The 19,722-nt window shown below is 33.5% G+C and overlaps 1 protein-coding gene across 5 annotated transcripts; it reads right to left on the minus strand.

The window, feature by feature from the left end:
- Positions 1-5,558: 5,558 nt before the first annotated feature.
- Positions 5,559-19,678, minus strand: LOC131149050 (uncharacterized). 5 transcript variants are annotated; one of them, XR_009135119.1, is made up of 7 exons: positions 19,523-19,678; positions 19,157-19,305; positions 19,026-19,074; positions 18,511-18,653; positions 13,140-13,234; positions 11,900-12,120; positions 5,559-5,924 (listed from the first exon to the last, which is right to left on the minus strand). XR_009135119.1 is itself a non-coding variant. In XM_058099103.1 (6 exons), the coding sequence occupies exons 1-5, from the start codon at positions 19,569-19,571 to the stop codon at positions 13,148-13,150; spliced, it is 477 nt and encodes a 158-aa protein (XP_057955086.1). In that variant the 5' UTR covers positions 19,572-19,678; the 3' UTR covers positions 11,338-12,120; positions 13,140-13,147. The 5 variants fall into 5 exon arrangements, 2 of the variants coding, with proteins under 2 accessions (XP_057955086.1, XP_057955085.1); XR_009135118.1 differs by lacking the exon at positions 5,559-5,924 and adding an exon at positions 11,338-11,726; XR_009135117.1 differs by lacking the exon at positions 5,559-5,924 and adding an exon at positions 11,338-11,810.
- Positions 19,679-19,722: the final 44 nt, after the last annotated feature.

The following is a 19,722-nucleotide window of genomic DNA, read 5'->3' on the forward strand; positions in this document are numbered from 1 at the left end:
AACTTACCTCAATTTATTTTAAACTATAAGCCCCATTAACGAACAGAAATTACCAGGAGACTCATGAGGAGATTCTCTACAATCTAGTAGGAGTGAGTTTTTGAATTGGAATTCCGGGGGTACCAATCTTAAATCGGGGGTAAGTTTAATAATTTAGGCTTTTATTAGACTATTTGGGGTATTCAGAACCTATGGAAATTTTAGAGAAAGTTGTTCTAGGAATTGTGACCAATAATATAGTGAATTTTAAATTTCAGGGTTCAGAGATTTTTTTTAACGCCTAGGGCATAGGCCGAAGTATTAGCGAGTTTTTTTCAAGAATCAGGTAAGGAGATTAAGTTAAGTCAGTAATTTTATGAAATTTAAATCAATTAAATTGTTACGTTTATATAAATTTATTTATTTATTTATTTATTTATTTATTCATTTGGAAACTTAAAAGCTATTTTGGAAACCAACTGTTCAAAATGAATTTTACAAACTTAGGATATATGGTATGGTATTTTTGAATAAAATGAACGGTGGAAAGCTTGTTTATTTATATGAATTTGTTAAAATGTGAAAAATTGTGTGGCAGATGATTTAATTTGTATGAATTATTGTATATCTGGATTTGAGATTTTGAAATACTGAATTGGTTGAGAAATACTGGAAATGCTTGTGAAAATACTGAAACTGTTTATGAAATGCAAGAGTTTGAACTAACGGCAAATGGTCGGGGGTTATTTGATTAGTTAAGGGCTAGGATTGTTATTTGACGGCCAAGAGGTGAGTTTTAATTTATGGCTATATGTCAGATTGTATTTTGTGGTTGGGAGCCAGACTTTTGGAAAAACAGGAAATATATATGAATTAATGTTTTAAATGATGATTTCTATTATCTAAATTCCATGATATGCTTTATGAACCCTAGGGACCAGTGTAATGTAAGCACGATATCGTTGCTAGTTAGACCATGTGCACCCACACTATCTGGATAAAAGTGTAGAGGGTCCAGCCAATTGCCTGCGTGAGGTTGAAGTAAGGGCGTCGGACCTGCAGCTTTACTATGAATGCCTGTAGATGTGTTTACAGAGGATGTTGTATTTGACTTTGTTTGGGTTGATCACTCAAGCTTAGTCCAGCTTTCGGGCCGCACAACCCGTGCCATGGGGATGTAAATGACGTGTTTGTCACAGGGAGTGTCTTATATGCATATCTGTTAATTTATGTAAATACGGTTAATTAATAAGATAATTTTGAGGGCTTACTGAGAAATGTGAGCGTCCTGGTAGCAATAATGGTATTAGAGCAGAGGAGAGCTACTTGTATGGGCCGGTAATCTTCCTTATCCTCGGCTAATTGTGTGTGTGAGTGTAAAATAATAATGTTTTCATAAATGTGTTTATATGCTTAGTAAACTGGTTATTTTCTATACACTAAATGCATACTGGCCACACATTGACATTAACTTAATCTTTCCCTTACTGAACTGTGCCTCACCCCTACTTTACAAACTATTTTTTCAGGAAATCCTTGAAATCGGGTCTAGCGGACTAGAGGAGCCGAGCTAGATGTGTAAATTCACGTGGTAGTATGTAGAGAGAGATTTTATTTTTGTTTAGTTTTATGAGATGTAGTTATGTGAAAATAGATATATTTGTCTATAAAGATAGTTAGAACTCTGGTAATGTAATTTAAGGATTTTTCATTTTATTTCCGCTGCGTATGTATATTTTGTATTTGATGAATAATGTATCAGGTACACTGACGTCATTAAAGTAGCATTTCGGGCCCATGTGGCGAGTCAGGGTCGTTACACCTAGGGTCTTTCTAAGGCCTCTTTAAGTATGTCAAAAAATATGGCGTTAGTAGACCGAAGGGTGATCCCTAAGGTATTCTGTAAGGTCTTGAGCTTATAAGTTCCTACATGCATGCAATGCAAATTATTACAGACCTTTCTCCTATATTACTATTACAGACCCAAATTACACAAAATATAAATTACAATGAGTCTTCAGGGTCTTTAGTCTTCAAGTCTTCTCATGTGCCACCATATGATCTGATAATATAAACTTACATACAAACTTGATAGACATTAAATATCAAGGTATTTGTCATGATCAAAACGGGATGTAACCAATAGGGTCAACACTTTTGCATTTGCCAACTTTCTAGAATTGAGGTGTTCTACCTTGTCAAGCTTCTTGTTGATTTTTTCTTGTATTTGGGCTATATCATCTTTCGTCCAGCTTTCTTTTAATAAAATTTTATCCAACTCTTTCTGAGCTCTCTGAATATCTTCAGTTAATTCTGATAGAACTTTAGTCTCATCAATTTCTTTAAGGGCACTCTGCACCTTTTCTACTTCATAATCTTTAGTAGTATATTTTCCTAATATACTACTTCAGATTTGAGATGTTTGAGGAACTTCCCCTTCTCGGTTAAGTTCTCTAATTCTATCATCATAACTTTGTGCTATTTCTTTTATTTTGTCTATATTAGACTTTCCACTACCAGGTCTTCCATTACTTGACATAATTATCTTGTGAAAGAAATAAGGTCATGGCCGTCTGACTCTTTTCCTAGTGCTCTATGGCACTGTGCTATTTGCCACTCACACTGACTAATTCTTGACTAATAGAACTTAATCTGCTCATCAATCTCTGCAGGGTGTGATTCTACCCTTGCTTTTAGTCTCTTTAGTTCTATTGTTCAAGCATCTAAGTCAAAGTTGGTTTTTAAAGAAGACAATTGATGATATTTCTCAAGCCATACTTCTCTAATCACTTTCTCATACCACTGTAAATTAATCCTTTCTTATCGGTCATCCTAGGCACTTAGCCTAGGGCTTAAAAATATTTAACATGTACAGTCTCAAGTCTTCTGCTGAAAAGCAATTGGTATCTCAAGTCGTTGTGACAACGTAAATTACCTTTTTACTCTTCCAAGTTGCAAAAAAGAGAAGTATGTCCAAAAATTAGGATCATTTTACAACTTTGAGGGGTTAAAAAAGTAATTTTCAAGATTCTCCTGCCCGCAGTTCTTCCTGTACCTACTAAAAAAGTAAGGTCGTGTCCAAAGTTGATGGCTTTCAATCAACTGAATTGGAAAATTTTTGTCAATCCTTAAGCAGCTTATAGGAGTTTTTTTCCCTTTTTAATTTTTTTATTTAATAATGAAAGATAAGGTGTAGTCCTAAGGGGGGGGGGAATTGGGTTATTAAAATTTTCTTAGTATTCTTTTCAAGAATCTTTAACTACTTGTTAATTACACAGCAAAGCTTAGTTATTCAATCAATCCACAAACCTATTACAACACAAGTAAACAAAAACTTAAGCAATCCAACAACCAATCAATAACTAAAGTAATCAACCACCAAAATACCCAACCAAAATATAATCTGCACTACTTTAGCAATTTTCTGCTCAAGGTATTTAGTTGTAGCCTTGTGAATATATGTAAGCCCTGTATTGAATGAAAATTGTTTGCACTCTCTTAACTAAGATTTCCGCACATGATTAAATAACGTACTCCCTTGTGGGTTTCCGCAAAAGTTTAATCAAAATGTACTTTCTTAAGTTTAAAAGTGTAGTAATCACACAAAATAAATAAATAAATAAATAAAGAGAAATTTTGGAGAAGATATTTTGAAAGAAGATATTTTGAGATATTTATATAAATATCTTGGAAAAGATATTTATTTTGATTACTTAAAGACTAAGTTAGGTTTTTTTTATAAACTCTCATTTTTTTTTCTCTCTCTAGAACTCGAACCAACCCTCTCTTTCTAGGATTTCATGTCGTCCATTGCTGGAATCCATGATTCATCGTTACCATGTGGATCAGCAGGAGAGTCTCTATGTTTATTGTGGAACAGATCTTCATTTGTGGAATTTCGAGATTTTCCCTAAAATCGAGGTAAGGGTCTGAATTCAGTTTTGGTTCGATAGATCAATAGTATAGGAAATTATATTGAAGTATTATCCTTCGGTTTTTAGGCTTTGGGGACCCCAAGTCATTGTTTTGGATTGATTCGTTCGTGTTTCGATTTTAGGTTTAAGGTAAGGGGATTTATTTACATCAGTTATTTTGAAAAGTAAACTAATAAAACTGTAGTCTATACTATTATGTACGTTATGACTGTTTGTTTGCAAAATTCTATTGGCTAAAAGTGTCGATTTAATTATTTGTACGATTTTTGGTAAATTTAGGAATTTTTACATATGATCTCCAAACGTTTTAAAAACTTACCTAATTGTTTTAAACTACTAGTAGGAGATACTTGAACCCTCATTTTTCATTTAAATGACTATTTGAACCGATTACTCCTTAAAGCAGTTTTTGACGAAACGAACGTGATATATGCTGTTAAATAGATTTACAATGCATTGGTATATACAGTTATGAAGGTTCCATTATACTATCTGAAACAATGTAAAACAAGTGTCGTTTAAATACCAAATTTTATATGTAAAAAGGAGTAAACCAAGAGTACGTGTGTCGGTTGATACCTTAGTTTGAGAGAAAGAAAGAATGCTTGTTTAGTTCATTAATAAGATTGTGAAAATACCGGAAAGGCACAGGTTATTATGTTTTCATTGTAAATTGTACATATGATAAATGAGACCACAACTTGTTACTAAAGAAGTTGAAAGATACTTCAGATTAAAGGAGTTGAAAGATACTCTAATTTCTAAAGGTACGGTTTCATTGTTAGTAAAGTACAGTGCAACTATACATGTGAATCGGTGTGGATATAGAGATAGTCGGCTTGCAGGAGTATTGAGACCATTGGTGAAATAATGGACCAGGTGGGGCAGTCAAACTATATAATAGATGCTTGACAGTGCCTGCACGAATAGGGCATGTCAGAGTTATCAGTGCACAACCCATGCCATGGGGTCAATAGGCATATTATGACATTTCAAAGCTGGTCATTGTTCTATACATGATTTAAAAAACTAAAATGGGCAAGGTCACAAGGTTGAGTATTGTATAGAGGGATCATACAGTGTATGGGCCTGTACCCTACCCTAACCTTGGGAACTCTCGCTTGTAACGATACTGAATTATATTTATATATCTCCTATGGTGCATTAATATGAATGTGGAATTGTGCAACTATTTTAATTGGTATAAACTCATGTAATCAGGTGCTGTTGTAATATCTTCCATCTTACTGAGAAGTGTCTCACCTTAATCTTACAACCTTTGTTTCAGGTCCTTCAGGACATCAATCCTACTCTTCTAGTGAGACTTTGGAGCTTAGAATCTAATTGATAGGAGTAAGTTTTTGTACTAGTACTAGGTTGTTAGCCTGGTTAGTTTCTTTTAGGGATGTAATACAATTTATGTTTTAAGTATGGATCCTATGTATTAAAGATACAATTAGAACTCTGATATATGTTTAATAGAATCCCCATGGATGTTTATGTTTTCCGCAATATTTGAATTATAGTTATGTATGAGATACACCCGTATGTCCTTGTTTAGGATGAGTTGTTTATGTATGTTTATCAGGTATAGGTATTCTATATGTGTGGTAGCAATCTAGGTCCGTATAAAGGGTCGGTTCATTATAAAGAGTCTTCTTATTAATCTTGGATTTTGTTTTTCCAGCAACCTGCACTCATACACACCATACAATTAATATATACCGAATGTACAAGAGTAGAGTAAAAGCGAGACCAAAATTTTTACGAGTTTCGGCTTATCCTTAGCCTACATCCTCGCCTTAAGCCAATACCACCGAAGGATTCCACTAGAGCACTCCTTTCCAGGCGGAGTAAACTGTTTACAAATCCCTCCTTCAATTAGGCTAGAGTATGTCTCTTCAAACGATACCCCACGCTTGGTCATTCCTTCAATAGGCTAGAGCAGCGCCTCTCCAAGCGATACCCCATGCTCGGTACAACGATCCAACAACTAGGACCGTCAATTCACTACAAGAAACAAGAAATAATCCCTGTGTATAAATAACACTCTCATAAGAGCATATTAGTACAATTTAAAGAGCATTATATACTTCAATATTAAATATCAAAGTGCAATAGAATGAAGCTCAAAAATTGATTTCACCAACTTTCTTCTCCAGATGAGAATCAGCAATTAGAACTCAAATTAGGATGTTTTAACACTTCAAATTTTCAGCAAATCAGTATTGCAAGAAGTTGAGCAAGAGAGAGCAGCAAGACTTTCAGCTTATGAATAGATTTTGAATTTCTTAGTTAGTTTAATTTGCTAAAAGCATATATTTATAGGCTCTCAAAAGTATATTCATGTTACCCAAAATTACTTAGAGTATTTCCCAAGTTTTCATAAAATTTGGGGCACAAGAAACCTTTATCTGAATTTTAAAACATTTAAAATTTCTAACCGTTAACAGTGTTCAATAGACTGAAGTGTCGAGTTCAGTCTTCTGAAGTACTTTAAAACACTAAAAAATTTGAACGGGATATAAGGTCAAACAATTGAATTGAAGGGTTCAGTCTTCTGAGGGTATACTGCTTTTTCTGTGTTTCAATAGGAAAATCTTCAGCAGACTGATCTTATTCTTCAGTCTTTTGAAGAAATTTTTTCAGTAAACTGAAGTTAAACTTCAGTCTTCTGAGGCAACTCTTCAATCTTCTGGACGTACACCTCAGTCGTCTGGGCAGACTATATTCTGGTTTTTCAGTTTTGTTTTCAAAAGTTCTTTTTGCTCTCTTGCTTTAATTACTTATAAAACATTTTCTGAGATTTGAAATAAGGTCTCTAAGTCCATAATTAACCCTAAAGAGCTTCAAAATATTTCATGAGATATTTAAACATGAAATACTTACAGTATTGGTCTTAAAGCCTAAAACTCTATTTTTCAAGTCTTCCATGGTATTTTGCTCCATGTCCCTTTTGACTTGAACTTGAGTTAGCTTTAAGTTCCCACATACACTTTACTCATGTTGGTATTGCTTTGAGCTTGCTTTAGATCATTCTACATATGAATGTGGCTTTTAAGTCCTTGAGCTTTCCATTCCTTTTCTTTTAAACTTTGTCTATAAGCAATCCTGGAACATCATCACTCAACCAACACATATTAAATCATCATTTATTTATTATCATCAAAACAAGATTGAAAAGCCATTTTCAGTTAACAATCTCCCCTTTTTTGATGATGACAAATAAGGAGTAAAGATGAAGGTTTTTTTGAAAAGGCCCCCCCTTACAATAAGCATGTCTTTTAATAAATTTAAAAGGTGATATCAAATATGATAAAGTTCAAAGAAATTCACAATTTTAAGTATATGAACACCAAACAAGTATATCAAGCTTATGAACATTCATTCATGTTTCATATTTTAACAAATGTTTTAACATCGTCAAATTTGTTTCATAATCTATATGTTGCTCACATTACATATTAGCTTAAAATTCTTAGAATTCATATTTGCCACACAATTCATCTTTGCTTACAATATTCTCTCCCCCTTTGACATCATTCAAAAAGAATTAAGGGGAAAAAGCAAAAAGTCATCATACAAGCAAAGAGTCATTACAAGCATAGAAAATACAAGCAAAGCAACATACAAACTAAGTGTTTACATCAAGAGTACTTAATACATCATAAAACTCTAAAGTCTAGCTATCATGCTCAATTTTTGTGCAAAACTTCTCTCTCTTTTGACATCAATCAAAAAGAGTAAGATATCAAGAAAAACGTATAAATACTAAGGCAATGAGCAACCATAAGCAAAAGTATAGATATAGTGAAGGCTCAAAACAGAAACTTTGCATTCAACATGCATAAAAAGATAGACAATAAGTTTCCATAGTATAAGAAAATACAAAAGATTGTATATCATAATTTTCAACGATTTTCAGTAATGAATATAAATCATGATATCATTATTTATCAAGTCTAACTCACCCTGAATGAAATGCATTTCATATTCAATAGGTTTATAATTTCATTCTTGAAGTATAAATTATGTCTTTATGAAGGTGTCAAGATTACCAATCATACTTTTAAATTTATCATGCCATGCTCAAATATTAATTTATTTCATGTAAGTGCTCATGGATACCAATATCATATCAATATCATAACATGCTCATGGATATAAATATACAGTCATGCTCAAGTATCAATTAACATACTCATATATACCAATATATTTCGTAGATACCAATACTAATATCATATCATACCAAGATTCATGTTTCATAATCATGCTCAATAATTTCATGCTCAAATTTACAATGTATAGTGAACCATAAATCATCAATATAAGTCAAGTCATTATTAAGATACCATATATGTTAGCATTTAACATGTAAGTACGTAGCATATCAGCATATATAAGCATGGAACATATTATTATCATTTGTGTATTGTGCTACAATTTTGTTCAAATTGTTCTCATGTTACTTAAGTATCTCTCATTCTCAAATATATTTTCTTAATCAAGATACTCCTACAATAAGCTCAATTATGCTTCAGATTTTCTTTCTTTTGATTTCATATGAATTCCCAAAATTGATATTGCTTTCCAAATCTTAATACTTTCTAAGTTAAGCCTTGTACGAATCATCCTATAATTTTGGCCAACAATGTCATTTTTGTTTTTATTTGTTTCAATGTTATAGTCGTCAATAAGCTCTTAAACTTTTCTTTGAGATTTTTCCATTTGAACTAGTTCAATATCCTTGGATTGAATTGGATTAAGTAGCTTTCTTAATTTTTAAAAGGGAACAACTAATCCTAATATCTTTAAGGTCCTTAGTTTGTGAACTAAACTTTTTATCTAGGTACCCATACTTTCTTGGATCCGGATGGTTTAGAAGAAGTTGATTCTTTTATTCTCCAAACTTGATTAGTTTTCACATCTTTCCTCTTTAATGGACATTCGAACTTTATATGTCATTTCTTCTTACATAGAAAACATGTAGTGTGAGTATAAGCATTAGAAGAGGTACTAGTATAGTCTTTGGAGGATTTCGTAAAGTACCCCATATAGAGATTCTTTTTTCTTGTATTTTCAACTCCATTGAATCCTATGTCTTCTTTATTCAAAGATATTTTCTGTGCACCAATCATTCTATCAAAGTTCTCTTTTCCTCTTGTGAAATTATAAATTATTTTAGTTTGATCCTCCTTTTTCTTCTTAAGATAACTAATTCTTGAGTATAGAGTATTTTTACCCATTTCTTGTAGCTTTTCTTGGTTTTGAAATATCTTAGTAATTTTATTTTCTAGTTCAGAAATATATGTGTCTTTTTCATTATCCATAGAAGTTTTGGATTTTAGATCTTCTAGTTCTTTTATCACCTTCTCATTCTTGCCTTCTAGTCTATTGATTTTTAAATCTTTTTTTCTTTCAGCAAGTCTTAGAAATTCTAACTCTTTCATTATACCTTTATTTTTATTTTTCAATGATATATATCTTTTAGTCACATTAACTAAGATCATATGTATCTTGAATAGTTCATTTTGAAGTTCTTCATAAGATGGTATACTTTCATCATTGGATTTATCAGATGAATCATTACTATAATCATTAAATGATTTGGATGAGAAATTTTTTCCTTCATCATCGTCCCATGCCATATAACAAGCAACCTTTTGGTCACTTGATTCATTATCTGAACTACTTGTATTCATATTATCTCAAGTAGTTTTTTTCATTGCCTTTTTCCTTTTCTTTTTGGAATCTTTCTTAAGTTGTGGCCAATCCAATTTTATATGTCCAACTTTACAATTATAGCACGTTGGAAGTTCTTTCTTTGTTTCTTTCTTATTAGTTTCTTCTTCATTTGATTTTGAGTTCTGAATTTTTCTTTTAAATTTATTCTTTCTTATAAGTATTTTTGCTAGTTTCTTGGATATGAAGGCTATTTCCTTTGTATCCATCTCTTCTTCATCTTCATCACAAGAGTTTTCTTTTACTGCCTTAAGGGCGATAGATTTTCTATTTTTGTTTTCAACATTTCTTTCATTCATAATCATCTCATAGGTGAGAAGAGATCCGATAAGTTCATATAGTGAGGAATTCTTAATGTTTCTTCCTTCCGTAATAGCTATGGTTTTAGGTTCCCAAATGGGTGGAAGACCTCTAAGGATTTTTCGAATCATTTCATAAGTTGAGTAATTCTTTCCTAAAGTATTAAGGAAGTTTATGATATGAGTGAACCTAATGTACATATTAGTGATGGTTTCATCTGGATTCATCTTGAAAGTCTCATACTCACTTGTGAGCATGTCGATTCTACTATTTCTAACATCTATAGTTCCTTCATAGGTTACTTCTAACTTGTCTCAAATTTCTTTGGCTGACTTATATGTCATGATCCTATTAAACTCATTAACATCTAAAGCACAATATAGTGCATTCATGACACTAGAGTTTACTTTCATCATTTTGTAAACATTGTCGTTCAAGTCTTTTTCTTTTTTAGGAACTTCTTTGTCATCTACGAGTTTAGTAGGAATGTAGTCATCATGTGTGACAACCTTCCATGCTTTCCAATCCATGGTTTGAATATATATCCCCATTCTTTGTTTTCAAATAATTTATACCACAAAAGATAGGAGACCTAGTTGATGATTGACCCTCTCCAAAGGAAGCTACTCCTAGGTGTATCATATAGATCTTTATGTAACTTTTAGTTAGGATTTGCTACAACCCCGCTCTGATACCAATTGAAAGTTAAGGTATAGTCCCAAGAGAGGGGGTGGATTGGATTATTAAAATTTTCTTAGTATTCTTTTCAAGAATCTTTAACTACTTGTTTATTACATAGCAAAGCTTAATTATTCAATTAATCTACAAACCAATCACAACACAAGTAAACAAAAACTTAAGCAATCCAACAACCAATCAATAACTAAAGTAATCAACCACCAAAATACCCAACCAAAATATAATCTGCAATACTTCAGCAATTTTCTGCTCAAAGTATTTGGTTGTAGCCATGTGAATATATGTAAGCCCTATATTGAATGAAAATTGTTTGCACTCTTTTGATTAAGATTTTCGCATACGATTAAACAACATACTCCCTTGTGAGTTTTCGCAAAAGTTTAATCAAAACGTACTTTCTTAAGTTTAAGAATCTTCTTATTAATCTTGGATTTTGTTTTTCCAGCAACCTGCACTCATACACACCACACAATATATATATATTGAATGTAAAAGAGTAGAGTAAGAGCCAAACCAAAATTTTTACGAGGTTCGGCTTATCCTTAACCTACGTCCTCGTCTTAAGCCAATACCACCTAAGGATTCCACCAGAGCACTCCTTTCCAGGCAGAGCAAACCGTTAACAAATTCCTCCTTCAATTAGGCTAGAGTGTGCCTCTCCAAACGAGTGTTATTTATAGGCTCTCAAAAGTAATTTCATGTTGCTCAAGATTACTCGGAGTATTTCCCAAGTATTCATAAAATTTGGGTCACAAAAAACCTTTACATGAATTTTAAAACATTTAAAATATCTAACCGTTAACAGTGTTCAGTAGACTGAAGTGTCAGGTTTAGTCTTCTGAAGTATTTTTAAAACATTGAAAAATCTGAACGGGATACAGGGTCAAACAACTAAACTGAAGGATTTAGTCTTCTAAGGCTATACTGCTTCTTCTGTGTTTCAACAGGAAAATCTTCAGCAAACTGAACTTATTCTTCAATCTTCTGAAGAAATTCTTTAGTACACTGAAGTTAAACTTTAGTCTTCTGAGGCAACTCTTCAGTCTTCTGGACGTACACCTTAGTCGTCTGGATAGACCATATTTTGATTTTTCAGTTTTGTCTTCAAAAGTTCTTTTTGCTCTCTTACTTTGATTACTTATAAAACATTTTCTGAAATTTGAAATAAGGTCTCTAAGTCCATAATTAACCCAAAAAAGTTTCAAAATATTTCATGAGATATTTAAACATGAAATACTTACAATATTGGTCTTAAAGCCCAAAACTCTATTTTTCAAGTCTTCCATGGTATTTTGCTTCATGTCCTTTTGACTTGAGCTTGAGTTAGCTTTAAGTTCCCACATACACTTTACTCATGTTGGTGTTGCTTTGAACTTCCTTTAGATCATTCTACATATAAATGTGGCACTTGAGTCCTTGTGCTTTCCATTCCTTTTCTTTTGAACTTTGTTTATAAATAATCCTGAAACATCATCACTCAACCAACACATTAAATCATCTTTTATTTGTTATCATCAAAACAATATTGAAAAGTCATTTTAGGCAAACAAATAAAATATTAAATAATGGTTTAGTGTGAACTTTTTTTCCCATTTTGATGCGCCCCATAGATTGTCCCAGCGAGATTTAGAGAAAACTCGCTGGACCATCCAGCAAGTTTTGTAGCCTACTGCTGACAAGTGGCAGACTCTAGCGAGTTTTTTTTTTTTTAAATCTAGTTGAACCATCCAATGAAATTTATACTGCCTACTTCAAAATGTAATATTTTTTTAAAAAATAATTGCTTATGTTGAATATGGAAAATTTATATCTATTGTCATTGTCCCTCTTACTACACAAAATTGGAAAAAAACAATCAAAATGTTCTGAAAAAAAAAATCATTAACAATGTGCACATTCCTTGAATAACTTTTGCATTTAAACTTCATTAAGAATATCCATATTTCAATTAGCTCATACGTACTAGCTACAAGCTACATTCAGCTCCTCCCTCCAACGATCACCTGCTGCAACTGTCCAATCTCCCAAGCCAACTGCTACTATGCTCTGCTCTCTGCCTACATGTGCGTGAGGAAAATGGAGGAGGAAGGAGACTTCATCCAGGGAGTTTTGTCAAGTGTCAAATGACGTTTCATTTCCCAAGCAAAACTCGCTGGCTAGTCCAGCGAGATTCAAAGTAAACTCGGTGAATCATCTAACAAGATTTGGGACCCATCAAAATGGGAAAAAAATTCCCACCAAACCGTTAATTAATATTTTACTAATAAAAAATCAAAAAAGGGAAAAAACTCTTGACATGACCACATAGATTGTAGGGCTACAAATACTACATCAAGTGGATGAACACAAACTATATGGATTGAAAACACGAAGGGAAGGAGCATTTGCACTCAGATGGTAGTATAACTATAACATGCAACTATTATCCATATCTTATTTCACAGAAGGCACCGTACATGATTCACCATGCCAGTGGCATACCATAATTGTCAACCAGAGTGGATCCCTCCCATAAATGTCCTTGGATCAGGACAGTTCCCTGTAAACTGAGCCTGTGAAAAGTCGAAACCTGGGTTCTGCAGAAAGAAGCACTTTGTTACCAAATTGAACGGAATGAAAAAACAAAAAAAAATCACCACGAGAATCCAAAACAGGCGAAATTTGCATTTTTTGAAAAAGTAAGAAGCTGTTTGATATTATTGTCAAAAATTAGAGAAACAAAAATCAAAAAATCATAAACAGAAACTAAAGCAAGAAACCAACAATATGTTTGGTCTACATTAATAAAGTTAAAATAAATTAAAAACATAGTTAAAATGCTCATTTTCATCTTTAAATCAAATACTATTATTAAAATATGATTAAAATAATTAAACTATAAATAATACATATTAAAAAATTACTAGAATAAAAATAAAATTTATTATATTTATTTTCCTTAATTGTTTTACTTTTAAATTTTACTTTACAATAAAAAATTTATTAGACATTACAATTGAAAAATAGTAAAAATATTTTATAATTGACTTAAAATTTATGTATATTTTATTTTTAATTATATTTAGATTAATATGATCATTCAATTTTCATTTTAATTTAAAAGTGAACAAAATGAATAATTTAATCCAAAAAACTATTTCTATATATTAAAATTTCTAACAAAAAGTTGTCAAAACAACTGAAAATCATAAAATTTGGTTTTCAATATTTAACAAACAGCTAAAAATCAACAACATAAACAAACGTGTTTTTATAACATGTTTCTTCACTATAGAGAAACACAAACAAAAAACAAAAAACAACAATGATACCAAACAAATCCTAAAGTAATTTGTTTTCAATTCTCTGAATTTCTACTTATGTAGTTATTTATTTATTTTTGACTCCCTTCTAAGCAAATAATGCAGTTGTACCTTCAACAACAATCTTACAAGTTCCTAGACTCACTTCCTTAAAATTCCACAAGTAGATACTTAAGCAAAGAATGAGGAACAACCCTTTTTTCAGAACAAACTTCTGGAAACTTGCCACTATGCATTTTTTAAACACAATATCCAATGTGTGTGTGATGCTACAATGCGTGCATATTTACCAATCATAAAATTATTTTTTAATATTAATGAATCTAATATACTAGAATGAATTATGATTGATCTCGAGAGTGACCTTAAGTCAATGGCATCAAGGCTACATCAAAACCTAAAGGTGTTCAAATCACATAAACTGTCTCTTGAAGCATGGAGGTCAAAAATGCGTACATCCTGCCCTTTCCAGATCTCCATTGGTGTGGTGTGTTTGTGTTATAAATTGTCATGTCATACATTTTCGAATGAGTGATTGAGTTGTCATAGCAGTAATCATGCACTAAATCATATGCTAACCATGTGGTAACCATGCATGCTAGGCCATGCACTAACCAAGCAGTAACCATGCATGTGTTCTAGGCCATGCAGTAACCATGTGATAACCATGCATTAAGCCATAGTGTAACAAAGTGGTTACCATGCGCTGGGTCATATGGTAACCATGTGGTAACCATGCGCTAGGCCATGCAATAACCATGTTGTAACAATGTCCTAAGCCATGCGGTAACCATGCGCTAGGCCATGAGGTAACTATATGTAAACCATGCCCTATAGTATTTTATCTTGGTTTTTAGGTTCACGCAACTAGTAAGGACAACTGGATATTTAGGTAGGTTACATATAATGATTCAACTTGTCAATTTTCAAAAATTCATGTTTGAGCATGCTTGAAAACAGCTATGTGGCCAAACACATTTTTTTATCAGAGGCTAAGCTGGCAAAATACATACAATAAGATTGAAATATAATATGTGAAAATGTGTTCAGCTAATTTTTATTTGGGGAGGAGAAGGAGGGGGGGAGGGGGAGGTGTGGCACATGCAACGCCATGATCCCCACAATCAAGCTAAACAAAAATGTTGAGAAAGCTTAGCACATGGGATAGTGAAGCAGCAATGCAGAAACCATCGGGAAGAATCCAGGATTAGGAGCCTTGGCTCCCAACATATTCCTCCACTCCCCACATTTGGAAACTGCCTAATGCATATAGAGAAAGTTCATGTCTTTCTTTGCTAGTTATCAGCTGTACCCTGCTAGACAAACTAAAGCAAATTCTCAAAATGAATGGCCAAATGCATTTTAACAAGCAAACCAGAACTCAAGTAAAAGTTCAGTCATTAGGATAAAAGATCAAACAAGATGAAACAGCTTCTTTGGAAAATGCAACAGAAATCCCCACTCAAGTTGGGAAAAGGTTTTCAAATATCAATTTCTTGAGCCTTAATCATAATTCAAGACCATAGCTGAGGAAATCTTTCCATATTTTAGGATGAATCTGGTAGTGACCAGACTTTTAGACCCAAGAGGAAAAAGAATAACAGAAAGTGCAAGTAGAGATAGGTTGATCACCTCATGCAGTTCTAAAGACAATCTCATAGCACCACTGAAACTCACAAAAGAGCTGAAACTATCAATTTATCCAGCCAAGATCAACAATATGGGTGTGTTTGATTCAGTGGTAAGGCTAGGATGGGCTAATAGCCTATGTTTGGTACAACATGCTAGTGGAATAGAACTGGCCAAGACATGCCCCAGTCCCTGTCCGCAGGCAGCCCTGATGAAGCCAAAAAAGAATTGAAATAGGACAAAGATGCCCCCAGCTCCAGCACCCCCTCATATGCCTTCTTTTTCTCCCACTTCCTCCACCTTCTCCACCCCTTCTACACCATCCTTTGCCACCACTGACTTCCATTCTTCCAGCTAGGGTTGTTCAACAACCTGACCAAACCAAAGCAAACCAACCAAAAAAATTGGTTTCAAATGGTTTATGAATTGGTCGGCGGTTTCTTATTTTGCATAACCCAATCATATGGGGTTGGTTGCAGGTTTAGCATCTAATATCCACCCGACCCAACCCGAACTACTTCTGTACATATATGGCTACAATTATCCAAGACTTATGAAAGAATACATAAGATGCACTATGAGATGTATACGAGCATTCTAGACTGTTTTAATTTTTATATTTTCAATTTTATTTTTATAGTAGTAATGCTTTTAGATATGATATTTTAGTCATTTTGGAAGATAATAAACATATTTTCATTTTTTATTTTATTTTATTTCGTTAATGGTATGCGTGTTAATCAACATAAATTTTTTATTAGTTTTGGAACCTTCTTTATATTGTATTATTAATGTAAAATGGAAAATAGAAAAATACTCAGTTTGTTACTCATACTATTACATTGATACTATTGTAACTGTTTTTTTATATTTTTAAATAAGAATGACACCAGTTTAAGTAGTGTTTTCAATGTAACATATTATGTTTGGCAAAAATTCTCATACGTATTCCTTTGTGTTTTCTTTTTTCTTTTCTAGTTCGCTTTAAAACAATTAAAACCGCCAATCCAAACCAACCCACTTGATAATCAAGCCTACCCACACCAAGTCAAATTGCATCCTCAATGATTCGACTTAAGATTGACTTTTTTCCCGAACCGACAAGACCAAATAAGATGGAATTTTAAGCCCAACCTGACCCATGAACACCCCTACTTTTAGATCTTCAACCAATTCATCCTCATCCACATGTCCTTCCTCTATATCAAGTTCTCACAGTGGTTTCAGGTGCTGGCAACTCTTTCCACGATGCTTGTGTACTCTCTGGTCTGCAGGTACCGGTTCTGGTTGGCAATTGAATTGAAAAGCATGTACTTCCCTTTGTCGTGAATTTCCAAATTGCATCTATGAGTTTTAATTTGCTCTGCAAATTTTGGGGTTCTTCGGTTGCATTTTATGAAAGGTGGGTGCAATGAACAGCTTGGGCCTCCAATTCTGTGCTGCACAGCACAATTTTGCTCTTTTTAAATTTCTATTTGAAGAAAAGGTGTGGTGGTTCTAATGAAGAAGATTCAATCCTTCTTCCTTTTTTTGGGGGTGTGGAGTTGGGGGTAGTGTGTTAGTCATCTGCCTCTGATGTCAATTTGGGAAAGAAAGACAGCAAAGGCTTGCTTCTTTTTTTTTTGCAGCATTGTTAGGGGAATGCTACATTGCCTAGAGGTCACCGAAAATTTCTAGAAGGTTTCCCCATTTATTCGAAAAGAACTTTATAGAAGAATTTATTTTGATCTAATCTTTTGTAGTAAAATGTATTTTGCTATTTTGAATAATTGACCTATCCAATGGATGGTGCAATACAAGCATGGGTAATTTTGGTCCAGTTCCTATAAACCTTAGCTACCAAGCTGAATGCATCCTGAAGGACTAATGTTTCATATACAAGAGGTAGAGAAAGAGCTCCTCACCTCTTAAGGATGGAATTAAAAAATTATCACAATTCAAACCTAATTACCTCATATCTTATTGATTCTCATTCAAAAAACTAACTTAAAATAAATTCTCTAAATAATAGCATAAAAACTCTACAATCATTACTACTATTAAATACAAAATCTAAATGAAAATTACAAGTTGACCTTTTACAAAAATAAACAAACATTTTTGTTGACAATACAAACCAAGAGTCACATTTGAATCTTATAACAAGTTTCAGATACAATTCTTTAACCAATGTTACCTGAGATCTCAGCCTATGTCCACAAAGTTTGCCCATAGATATGAGCAACAGGCCAACAGCATGCGAATCAAAAACAAGTGAAAAGGAAGACATAAATAACACACGAGATGGATGGAACTAGATGACACACGAGATGGATGGAACTAGATGACTAAAAACAAACCAAGCAGTTGAAATATAGCTTTAATTTGGGCTGCCTAGGAGTTGACAAGTTGTTTTGTGATTTCAGAAGGATTGCCTCTAGTTAAGCATTGGTCCTCCATTAATAACGGAGCAAAGCTCCTCTTTTCTATAATTTTCTTACAGGAGGAGGTTGGACAGTTGTGGCAGGATTCACTTTCTCTGTTGCTTTGAATCAGTTTCAAACCACATTTCCTCATTGGTTCAGTTTCCTATTTTGCATATGCTCATGCTTCAAAGAATAAGGAGTCCTAGTTCATCCAGATCTGGTTTTGAGAGTTTATAAATATGTAGTGATATATCTATAAGAAAAGAGATAGACAGGTTCATTGAGAAACCTCTTCTTTATGAATTTTTTGTATGCCAGCAAGTGTATGGGGGACCCGGGATTCAGTGTGATTTTTCAATTGCAGATTTTGCGTGGATCATGTACTTGGGTACATTGAAGTGCCCAACACATTAAATATTGCATGCTTGCTTTGATTTATTCTTGTTAAGTTCTATTAGAGGTTTTCCAAAGCAAAACTGCATTAATACCTCAAGGAGAAGTAATAGGTTCACTTACCTCTTCCTGAAATCTCTGCAGCATGAGGCGCTTCTGTTCAAGATCAGTGGCATAAGGATCTAGCTGACCCTGGCCTAATATAGGAGACGGCCATGTCTGACCTTTGTCCCTCTTCTGCAGTGTTATGTGCATGGTATCATCCTCTGCCACATTTAAACCCCAAAAAACAATGTGACTACTAATGCTGCTAAAACATCCCGTTCTTAAATTTGATACATATCATCATAATCCATGAAGCTAGAAAACAAAAGCTTCTACTAACTGAGCTTAGTAATTTGCATAGTTATGAATTCCCCTTCTTTGGGAAACAAAACAGAATAAGACAAAATTCAAAGCACTTCTTCACCCCACCCACCCCCTTATGAATTCCCCTTTTTGGGGAAAGAAAACATCATAACACATAAAACATGACACACTTCTTCACCCCGGCACCAGGTGGAGGAGGCACTTTCACCTTACATATCTCAGCAACCAAACAAGGGTAAAGGAAAAGAAATATGAGCAAAACTGATTACCTATGGTCCAAAAACAAGAATCAGTCTTCACGTGACAGGTGATTTCATGCTGTGAAACCAGTAATTTGTAGACATTAGATTAGAGTAAAAAAAGAACAAACAAAATTACACAGTAATTTATGCAAACTGACATTAAGATATGGAGGGTTGCCTTTAATCCCAACTTCAACGTGCTTGGACTGAATCTTGCAGTAAAACAGCTTTGAAGGAACGTTCGGAGGAAGAGTTATGTAAATGTTTACCTCCTCAAGCGTTTGATCCCACTCGAAAACCTTTTGACCTGAATCGAATGTGATAAAATATTAGACATCGTTTATTACAGCATTAGAAAATCCGATCAATTGCAGCTCGTTAAAGCAGTAAAACTACTTTCGCGATGCCAATCAAAGAAAATTTTAAAAGTATTCGATCAACAAAACAGGAATAGTAGAACGGTATAAAATGATAAAATGCTAAAAATTAAATTAAATTGTGATACGAGTGAGAGAGAGAGATACCTCCATGGATGAAGCTGTGACGCTTCTCCGGAGCCAATTTCTCGGCCATTTCTAGGGTTTCTTCCCTGCTTAGTCACCTTCCCGTCCCGCTTTTCTTCCCTGCTTAGTCACCTTTCCCTGCTTAATGAACGAACGGGTTAATAAAAAATGGGCCGCTTTAACCGATTGGAATTATAGGTGGCAAAACGGGCGGTCGCCAA

Source organism: Malania oleifera, chromosome 2, assembly GCF_029873635.1.
Source record: "Malania oleifera isolate guangnan ecotype guangnan chromosome 2, ASM2987363v1, whole genome shotgun sequence".
NCBI classification, from domain to species: domain Eukaryota; kingdom Viridiplantae; phylum Streptophyta; class Magnoliopsida; order Santalales; family Ximeniaceae; genus Malania; species Malania oleifera.

Coding starts and splice junctions, on each gene's coding strand:
- LOC131149050 (XM_058099103.1), bottom strand. CDS start 19,571: ATGGCCGAGAAATTGGCTCCGGAGAAGCGTCACAGCTTCATCCATGGA. Junction 19,306..19,522: donor TCACAGCTTCATCCATGGAG/GTATCTCTCTCT, acceptor CATTCGATTCAG/GTCAAAAGGTTTTCGAGTGG. Junction 19,075..19,156: donor GCAACCCTCCATATCTTAAT/GTCAGTTTGCAT, acceptor CTGGTTTCACAG/CATGAAATCACCTGTCACGT.